The 11,266-nt window shown below is 35.4% G+C and overlaps 1 protein-coding gene across 1 annotated transcript; it reads right to left on the reverse strand.

The window, feature by feature from the left end:
- Positions 1 to 359: 359 nt before the first annotated feature.
- On the reverse strand, positions 360 to 1,397 carry LOC140958019 (uncharacterized). The gene is made up of 2 exons (XM_073415425.1): positions 1,337 to 1,397; positions 360 to 1,282 (listed from the first exon to the last, which is right to left on the reverse strand). The coding sequence occupies exons 1-2, from the start codon at positions 1,395 to 1,397 to the stop codon at positions 360 to 362; spliced, it is 984 nt and encodes a 327-aa protein (XP_073271526.1).
- Between the last annotated feature and the right edge of the window lie 9,869 nt (positions 1,398 to 11,266).

Here is an 11,266-nt window from a genome sequence, read left to right on the forward strand (position 1 = left end):
CACTCTTTCATTCTCAATTTTTAACTTACTCATCTCAACTTTTAAATCATTGCAGTTGTTCTCTTGCGAGCAAGTGAACTTACTGACTTGATCCTTTAAGTTTAGATATTCAATCTTAACTTCATCGAATGATTGATAAAGTCTTGAGTACTCCTTCACCATGTCATGCAGTGCTTTAATTAAATCAGTTCGTGTAAACTCATTAGAGTCAAAGTCAAATACCTCTCCAGATGTCGAGGTTGAATCAGTGTCTGCCATAAGACATTTGATCTCTTCTGCATCGCTATCAGTAGAATGACTTTCTAAGTCAGAAGATTCTGAACTAGAGTCTGCCCATTTTGATTTGCTTTCTTCAGCAATCATCGCTTTGCGATCTCTTCGGGACTTGTTGAAATTTTTTTGTATTCTTTTTTCTTTTGATCATCCTTCTTTGGCTTTGGACAATCAGCAATAAAGTGACCGATCTTTCCACAATTAAAACACGCCATATCACCAGATGGTGAATCATTCTTGAAGTTTCGGTTGGGACCCTGGTAGGCTCTATGATTCTTTTTCATGAATCTGGAGAACTTCTTTACAAATAATGACATCGCGTCACTTCTAATCTGTTTAGCATTCTTTTCAGATGCAATGTCAATGGTGATAGCAGGTAATGCTTGTGGGATAACTACAACAGCAACAATAGTTGTATCAGTTGTAGCAATAAGGGCCTTGGTAGGTAGATTTGAAGATGGCTCTTCTTCGCTTCTCACTTCCAGTTCAAACTCATAGGCTTTTAAGTCTGCAAACAAGTCATGCAGTTCTAACTTGTTCAGATCTTTGGATACCCTCATAGCCATGGTTTTTACATCCCATTCCCTGGGTAAAGCTCTCATTACTTTGAGCGTTATCTCTCTGTTTCCATGCTCTTTACCCAGAGCTGCTAGCTCATTGACCAAGCTACTGAAACATTCATTAAACTCATTCAGAGTTTCACCAGCTTTCATTTTCAAATTTTCAAACTTCTGCATTGCTACAGACAGTTTATTTTCCTTCGTCTGCTCATTTCTTTCACATATATGAATGAGCTTTTCCCAGATTTCTTTCGCAGTAGTGCACATCTTGATCTTGCTGAAGGTGTTTTTATCAAGAGTTTTATAAAGGATGTCGTTCGTGAAATTGTCAAGATTAGCTTTCTTTTTATCTTCGCTAGTCCATTCGCTTCTTGGTTTTTCAACCATTTGCGGCGCACCATCAGTAACAGCAATAGTTGTATCAGGCTTTAAGATCTTTAATAGACCATCTGTGATGACATACCACATGTCATCATCTTGAGCTGCAAGGTGAGCTTGCATACGGATCTTCCAATCATCAAAGTCTTCTTTTGAGAACATAGGAACCTTGATAAAATGTGCCATAACTGTTGTAAATTTTCAGAACGAGAAATATGCTCTGATACAACTTGTTGGGGATCGATGTAGAGTTTAGAGGGGAGGTGAATAAACTCTTTCTTTTGATGATAGTTTTTGCAAAGGGTGCTAGAATCCTGTTAGAGATTGTAGCTATTCTTGTTGAAATGTAAGTCCAGCAGATCACAATAATAAGTCCTGAAACGATCCGATGGAGTAAGGTTAAAATAGTAAGAACAGTAGGCAGTAGAACAGTAGTTGTTTCTGGAAGTTCGAAGCAAAAATTTTCTACGTCTCCCCTTCTTCTGTCTCTAGAAGGTATCACTAAAAGACTTTGGATTTTACAGTACACACTTGTACACACCCACTTCAGCAAGACTTATCCTTTACCTACTGAAACTCTTAGTAACTCAACACAATATAATTCACTACAACAAGGTTCTGGAAAAGACTCTTTCCCAGATTACAAATTCTTCTTCAAAAAGTATATTAAAGTGTTTTGCTTGAAGAGGTGAAGAAACAGCAGTACAAAAATGATCTCCAAAGATCAAATGTAAGATATGAAGCGTGTACTGCTTTTCTTGTAAGTTGAGCTAGAAGATGATGATTGAATCGCGGTTGCTCAATATAACGTTGGGTAGATAAAATGATCAGCGTTGTTCTCTAAATGGGTTTGATCCACGTATATATAGATAACCTGAATCCAACGTCTATATTCAAAAAACGGCTCCTTTGATTTCTGATAGAAACAACTTTATTACTCAAAAAGGATCCTGCATAAAGCTTTCAACACAATCAGTCTTGTTTTATACCAAAACTGGTAAAGCGTATCAAATGACTTCGTACAACATTAATGGTGCAATTAATGCTTAGTACTAGGTAAAGTAATGATAACATTTAAGATATAAACGATCAAGTAAAAGCCGTTAAGTACTGATCTAGTGCAAACGAAGTTCTGTTTCTAAAGCTAAGTTCTGCTTCTGAAGCTAAGCCGATAAGTACTCAAAAAGTACTGCTTTGTTAAGGTGATATGAGAACTTCTGCTTTTTATACTGTTTACTGGTTTACTTAAAACGATCTACTGGTTTTGACTAACATCATCACAATTAAATTAAGTCTATCAATTATTATATTTATTTGGTATAATATTTCTGGGGCTAGAATTTTAAATTAAAGCTGTTTATTTGACTCACTGAAATGGCACTAAATATTAACGAATTTTACGATTTTACAATTCAATGATTAATTTCATTTAAATAATAATATTCATTTATTAATTATTATTTAAATCTTACAATTTTATAATTTATCAAGGGATAATTAATGGGGTTGATTAATTTAGTAAAAAATTATAATTTTGGTCATTTATTTTTATCTACTGTTTGCGTATTTGGTCTTTATGTTATCAAATTTGAGTTTTAGTCTTATACTATTCAAATTTTTGTTATTTTTCATCAAAAGTTTTTATGTGATGCTCCACACATCAGCGTTATCACAACACCATGCAATCACTACTTCGAAAAAAGACTAAAATTACAACAACAACAAAATAACAGATTAAAACTGAAATGTGACAAAATAGAAGATCAAAATGACAAATAGTCAAAATATAAGACCAAAAACACAATTTTTCATTTAATTTAATACATCAAAGTGCCCACGCAAGCTTATATTTTTTAAAGAAGATCTTATTAATTTATCGTCACTTAGAATGTGTGGATCGAAATATTTGAGACCATTCAAATTCTTTTAACTTATTTGGATCGACTAAATTTGGATGAGTTTGAAAATCACCCTCATTTAATTTAGTCAAATAGTGATGGATTTCAAGTCCATCTAATATAACATTAATCTTAAATCAATTGTAAAATCAAATCACTTCGCTTAAATTCAATTAATCTAGAAGAATAGTTTTCCAATATAATCTTTGTCACTCCTACAATAAAATCGACTATATATATGTATATGTTAACTAAAAATAATTAACTATAGATGCGAAATTATTGTCTTTCCTTGGGTGGCGCATACTGAATAATGTTTCACTTAATTTTCTAAACTTTATTGTTACAAAGAACCGAGCATAATACCATGCCTTTTTTAGTCAGTGGCGGTGCAAGTTACCAGTGACTTGTTGGGACACCGTTTTTCACACCCGAAGCGCAGCAGAAAGTTAAAAAATTTTGTTTCGATGTTCGGAACACTCATTGAGCGCTGTATGTATAAAACATCCATAAGATGTTTTAGAATTTTACATTAGCGTAAATTATGTTGGATTCCAAATCAATCCAAGATTAGCGGAGATGACCCTTCTTGTATCTCAATTCGAACGGATATCCGCCTTTGAACGTTAAACTGGGTCCATGATCGGAAACTTTATTCCTTGGTTGGATTGTAGTAGAAATCGCAAAAAATTTCTGCGTTGAGACTGGATCGTCCGAATTTTTTAAATCCAGAGTCGGTGCGGCGGCGGTGCAAGGAAGAGGCTCGGTCGAAGGGCCGAAATTTTGTTGGGGGAGAGGAGGGGAGAAATTTTGTCCCTCAAAACTTGTTGCAAAAATTATTTTATGTCTCGTGTCCTCTCATGATGTATTCATAGAGTGTGATTTTTGATCTTATCAAGTCTTTCTCTCATAAAGATTTCTTAGTTTCATTAAATAAATTATCATCTTAATATTATATAATGTATTAATCAAATTAAACTTATAATGCATGATATATTTATTTTACATACACAACTTTATATCTTCATGTAAAATATATGTACATATATTAATATATCTACACATGTACAAATAATATATGCATAGAAACATTAATTAAAATTAAATAATAATTAACTTATTAGTTAATTAATTCTTGATCCCTCTAAAATATTTTATGAGAATTTCGTGTATATTATTAGTCACAACTATTAGTACTATTAATTAATTAGTAAATTCTAAATTCACTAAATAAATAATTTTGAACTCATTATAAAACCGATCGACGATCCGACAGCTCCGATGTACCTATGATATAAATCTTGTTCATACAATGAAAATTGAAAATTTCTAAGAACAAAAATTTCACTGTTCATATTTGGCAGCTGTCAGTTTTGTGGACCCCTACACCGAAACACACAGTTACACTCTCCTTCCTCAATTAGCAACTAAGCCAACTTCCATTTCTTTCATTCTATCAAATCAACTTATAAACTCCTTTATAAGCATTCTGTTTGATCTCCATCAAACTACAGTAGTCAAATTCAACTCTTTGAACTTTGACTTTCTCAACGAGAACACAAAATTCGATACTCGTGTTACTTTCCATGGTTCCAGTATACATCTAGATGTGGGTTCACATCTCCATGTGATCCATAATAACATTATTCTTATTCGAATTTATCCTAATTAGCCCACTCTTTTCATCAACACCTTGATCAAGAATGTTAAAACTCATTTCTGATTGCATCCATCGGATCATAGTAAGAGCGTCTGGTAGCATCGTCCCATGATCCCCTAGGTATCACTGATTGTTCCTGCAAGAACCTTAGTGTACAGTACGGTCCTTTCAACTCATGTATCCCGATTAAATCTGCAACCATTGATATATCGAAAGTTACATATGAATTCAATAACGATGTGATGTATTTTCGAGTAATAATAATGATATGATAGGTGCAACTGAGGAAACACCTTTCAAAAATACAAATGTCTTACTCTGGCCATAGATTCCTTGATTTATTATCTCATTAGACCACAAATGATATCTTCACCTGCAGGCAAACAATGAATCCCCAACTACAATGCATTTGCTCCTACGTATTTCGAAACTACAGCTAACCTTGCCACCTGATGACCCTCAATAGAGTCGGTAAACGAATCAAAATGCATGCTAGTACATAGAGCCTTTACATTTTCCCAGCTCAAAGGACTAATAGTGTACAAGCATAACCGTGGATTATTTCACTCGATAAGTGAGAACCACTTGGACAGTCTGAGGGAGGGTTGTTCAGTGCTTCTTCATATGATCATCCATCTATATGAATGGACATCTCCATGCCCTTACCAACGAAAAATGACATTTTCATTACAGATGCTAGTATCGAGTTCAAGCAACATTTATCCTTATTTTAGTCGGATGATTCGACTAGGAACCTATTTATAATATATGATACACTTCTTAATAAGTTCCACGATCTTACGTTGAGAGACGAACTTCATGATATCTATTATTGTTAGAGTAGATGTCCTGCAAGCCAACGGTTGGCTAGGTAATTTATTGACTCAAGTATAATAAACAATCTTTATTTTAATATAATTTAACTTTTTATGGTTTCATTTTACTTTATATGTATACACATGCAATCAGCATAGATAAAGTCCTTGATTATACTTTAATACAAATGAATCGTAATTCGATTTAAAACTCATTTGTAAACACTGTATATTCTAAATTTATTCCTAGTCGATTCAGCCGCCTAAAAAAAAGATAAATATCGCTTGAGATTGAGACTAGCATCTGTGATGTTGAGTACCGTGTTTCATGGTAAGGGCATAGAGATTTCCAATCATGCAGATGGATAATCATATGATGTTTGTACCGAACAACCCTCCCTCGGACTTTCCAAGTGGTTATCATTCATCGATAGGAAATTATGTGGTTGTGATTGTACATGATTAGTCCTTACGACCCGAGGCAACACTGAGGCTCTACATATTAGGATTGTGCTTTGACTCGTTTAGCGACTCCGCAAGGTGGCGAGGTTGGGTGCAATTGCAACATATGTATGAGCCAGTGTATTGTAGTCGGGAATTCACCACTCACCTACGGGTGTAGATATCCTATGTGATCTAACGAAATAATAGTATATGAAATCTCTGACCAGAGTGTGGGATGTACATTAGGGAAAGAGTTCTCTAGTTGTGAATGCGATGACACTATGAATATTTCATGATTGTTTCACATAGCTATCGAATCTAATATGCAACCCACGATGAACCAATGGTTGCAGATTTGATCGTAATATATGAGATGAAAGGACCGTACTGTACGTTAAACATAACCGACTGGTTCTTGCAGGCATTATCAGTGATACCTAGGGAATCATGGGGCGATGCTACTAGACGCTCTTACCATGATTCGATAGTTTAATCAGAAAATGATTTCTGACATTCTCATGATCAAATGTTGTTGCATGGAATGTGGGCAAATTGAGGTAATCCCGAATAAAGGAAATTATTCTGAATCACAAAGATTTGTGAACTCATGGCTAGCTGTATCCCTAAACCATTTAACGTTACACAAACACTGGATCATTTGTTCTCGTTGAGAGAATAAATTCAATGAGTTGAATTTATATAACATTATGATAAAGTAAATTCAAAGAGTTGAATTCATGATAATTAAATTTTGAGATAACAAATTCAAGGAGTTGAATTTATATTATAGTAAATTCAAGAAGTTGAATTTATGATATTTAAAATTTGGAGAGAATAAATTCAAGGTGTTGAATTTATAAAATTTGAGAATTTAATTTATTGAACTCAAAAGTTGAGTTTGTTAAATATTCAATTAAATATAGCGGGAGGTGTGTTTAATGGGCTTGTAGGAATACAAGTCCAATATATTAAATAATTAAAATTCTTAATAAATTTTGGATTAATTAATTAAACTAGTTAGACTAGTCCAATTAATTAATCAAGTCCATTAAAATTAATTATGGAACCTAAATCTTATATTATGGAAATTAGGTCATGAATGCATGGTTTAAGTAGGAGACTTAAAACCATAGCCTCCAAGAAACCATATTTTCAAAAATCCACCGCTCATCTCCTCCAGAAATTTTCGGCCTACCACATTTGAATAATTTCAAGGTTTTCGAGCCGCCTATCGTTTTAATTAACATCTACGGAAAAATTCTTCTAAATTTCTAGTGAAATTTAGAAGAGGAACCATTTTTCTAGTCGTGAACCTAATTATAAGATCAAAGAAAGGATTTCGAAGAAAGTTCGTAGGGATTTAGAACAAGAGCTACGTCGACTAATACCGAAGTAGTTGGAGCCAAGTGAAAATTTCACTAAAGGTAAAATTTTCTAACTCCATATGAATGTTTATTTAATTTAAACTATACGAGTGTCTAAAGAATTCTTTGAATGTCAAAATAAAATTTTAAAACTTTCGATACGATTTGGAAACGAGAACAACGATATCCCAACAGTGGTATCTGTAAGGCCCGACATTTTATCATTTTAATCCGAGATTATTTAATTTATGAATTTTGGAATGTTGAGTCATATTCCATGGTTTTACAATTCCATAGGATTGAAATTGAATGAAAAAGAGTTGTGAGGACCAACTTACAAATAGTGAAGATTTCAGGGGTTAAAGTGCAATTAATGATATTTAGTGGGACACTTGGCTTGCTATGCATTGAAGTATATATATTTTCACTCTCCTTCACAATTCAGAAGCAAGAAACCGAGAGTTCTCCAGAACAAATTCTCTCAAGCTTCAATTTTGCTTAGAATTTGATTTTGTACGATCCGTATATCAGAATTTCAATCCGAGCACGGTTCTGTACTCCTCTTGTCAACAGCTACAACAGGACGTAAGTTTTATTGATTTTTGATATGATTTGAAATTATGATATTGGAAGAATTGTGATTTGACTATTATTATGTGTTCTGGATATAATGATCAGTATATATTTGAAGTCAGATCGAAGAACAGACCGTTTATGCAATTGTAATGATTTTCAAAATTGATATGATTGAGATTGTACAGATTTGAGATTATGATCTGTTATTGTTAAGATTATGAGTTGTATTGATATCGATTATGAGTTGTGGTATTATATCAATGATGTTGAGACTGACGGGGTTATAGAGATTGTACTGTTATGCCGTCGAAACATCAGTAGATTGATATTGATCAGACTAAGTATTGAAGTGAGTGGAATGTTGATATTGTTATTCTCGATATGTCATTTCAGATTGATATTGGCAGCTTTAAATTCAGAACTTCAACTTCTTCAGACCGAGAATACGACAAGAAAAGTATAAATCATTGTTTAACCGGGATTGATGACTCAAGTCAGATATGACAAGAGTTTCCCTAAAACCACATACTTATTTGCTATTGTATTCAGATTTGAATTCATTGCATTCCTATGCTTGTTTTATTGATTTATAGAAAGCATGCATTAGATGATTGATTGAGACAGAGAGTCTTTGACAGATGTGCCAGGTAGTGATAGAGTCATTGGCAGAGGTGCCATGTCACTGGACTTTTGGTTTTTATCGATGTTGCTTAGAATGCAGATCGGCTTCTATTGCAGATATTCGATATAAGGTACCAAAGTCTGGGAATAAGAACATACTACTATCTAGCTGAGGAGAGTAGATGACTTGTTGCGTTCTTATTCAACCGGGATCCCTAGACTAGGCCAGAGTGAGTCGAGTCAGAGAATGAGAGTCAGAGTTGATTTACAGATGTGTATTCCTTATGTTTCATAGAGTATGATTCATGTCATTTAATCATTGTTATGCTTTTGTATATGATTTTATACGTTGCATGTATACATTGTTCATACTGAGAATTCTATTCTCACCGGAGTTATCCGACTGTTGTTGTGTTTGTATGTGTGCATGACAACAGGTCGGACATGATCAGGGTCAAAAAGAGAATGAGAGATGGTGATTAAAGTGGTGATTCCGGACTTAGACGTAGAACTAGTTGTTTATCACTGGTTATGTGATTGAGATGACACTAGTTTGTTTATGATTGTAATTTGAACAGATTTGGTACTTTAGATCATGTTGTAGACATTGCACTGATCGTGTATTTAAATAAAATGGACTATGACTTGTTGTATAGATTTGTACACTTGTTTATACAGGGCCCAATTAAACAAAAAAAATAGACCCAGTTTAATTAATTGATCCAATTATTCCCAAAGAACGATTAAGAAGATGATTGGCGTCCGGGTCCCCACAATAGGTGGTATCAGAGCGATAGATCCTTTAGACTGAGATAGAAGCTAGTGAGTGGGGTAGATTGATTTTTCTTTCCTGCTTTAACATGCTAGCTTGGTATTATGTTTTACTGCTTTAATACATGTTACTTGAATTATCTGATTTGATTAGTGATAGGTATTGTTTGAGAATGAATCAGAACCGATTCTTGATCAGCAGTATGATGATCGGAGGAGGATTGAAACAGAATTGTTGTATTGGGTTACTAATCTTTTTGATAATCAGATATGCCTCCTCGAAGAATACCAGAACATGGTAGTACCTCGAATCCTCCAATGGATGTGACAGCAACACCGATGGAAACGTTACTAAAGAGATTTCAATCGTTCAAACCGCCAACCCTGAAAGGTACTGAGAGTTCAGTTGACTGTGAGTGTTGGTTTGATGACATCGAGATGCTGTTTGATTCGTTAGATTACACTGATGAGCGCCGAGTCAGATTGATTGGACACCAGTTGCATGACGTTGCAAAGAACTGGTGGATTACGACAAAGAGAGCCTTGGAGCATCGAGGTACGACTATTACCTGGAATGTCTTTAAAACTGAGTTTTATCAGAGATTTTTTCCAGTGTCGTACAGAAAGGACAAAGGTGCAGAGTTTGCAAATTTGAGACAGGGTCAACTGAACATTGAGGAATATGTGGCCAAGTTATCTACATTGCTACGATTTGCTCCGCATGTGGCTGAAAATGACGAAGTTGTTGCTGATCAGTTTATTAATAGCCTGAATCCTGAAATTTTTACACTGGCGAACACCAGGCGACCGAACAACTTTGTTGATGCCCTGAACAGAGCAAAGAGAGCCGAAGCCGGTCTGATTAGACAGAAAAGAGCTTCGTATGTTGCCCCAGCACCGAGACCACAGCAAACCCCTCCCAGATTTTAGAGTGGTGGTAGCAGTGGTGGAAAGAAAGATTTTATGAAAGCCCGAGGAAAACAGTTTAAGAAATCTGGAAGCAGTTCATCCAGTTCTAGTGGCTCACGACAGACTGCACAGAGCAAGAGTTATACCGGGCCTTATTGCAGGACTTGCGGAGGGAGACATCCAACCGAGCAATGCCAGGGAGTGATTGGTACTTGCCGTATCTACAGACAGCAGGGACATTTTGCTAGAGTATGTCCACAGAGAGGTTCCCAGGGATCCCAGGGAGCAGAGTCATCTGGATCAGTGGCTCAGACAAGTAGACGACCATCAGCTGTTTACTCTTTCCAGCAAGCACCATCTACCCAGTCATAGCAGAGGCCAGGAAGAAGCCAGACAGTGAGCCAGCCTCCTAGACAGCAGGCCAGGGTTTTTGCGTTGACTGAGGAGCAGGCACAGGATGCACCTGATGATGTTGTTGCAGGTAACTGTTCTTTATGTGGTTATACTGCTTATGTATTGATAGATACTGATGCATCTCATACATTTATATCTGAGCGATTTGCATTGACACATGCATTGCTTGTTGAGTCATTATCTACTGTAGTATTTGTTTCCTCTCCTTTGGGGAAGGGTTTGATATCAGTGACATCTGTTAGATCTTGTGTGCTACAGTATGACGGACATGAGATTGAATTAGACTCTATTGTGCTTGGGTTGTATGATTTTGATTGCATTATCGGTATTGATATGCTGACCAAGTACAGAACTACAGTTGATTGTTTCCACAAGATTGTGAGATTCAGACCTGACATGGCTGAAGAGTGGAAATTTTACGGTAAGGGTTCTAGAGCTAGAATTCCTTTGATATCCGTATTATCTATGACTCGATTATTGCAGAAAGGAGGAGAGGGATTCCTGGTATATTCAGTTGATGTACTGAAATCGATTCCATCATTGGCGGACTTGCCAGTGGTGTGTGAGTTTGCTGACGTCTTCC

Source organism: Primulina huaijiensis, chromosome 14, assembly GCF_012295235.1.
Source record: "Primulina huaijiensis isolate GDHJ02 chromosome 14, ASM1229523v2, whole genome shotgun sequence".
Classification (NCBI taxonomy): domain Eukaryota; kingdom Viridiplantae; phylum Streptophyta; class Magnoliopsida; order Lamiales; family Gesneriaceae; genus Primulina; species Primulina huaijiensis.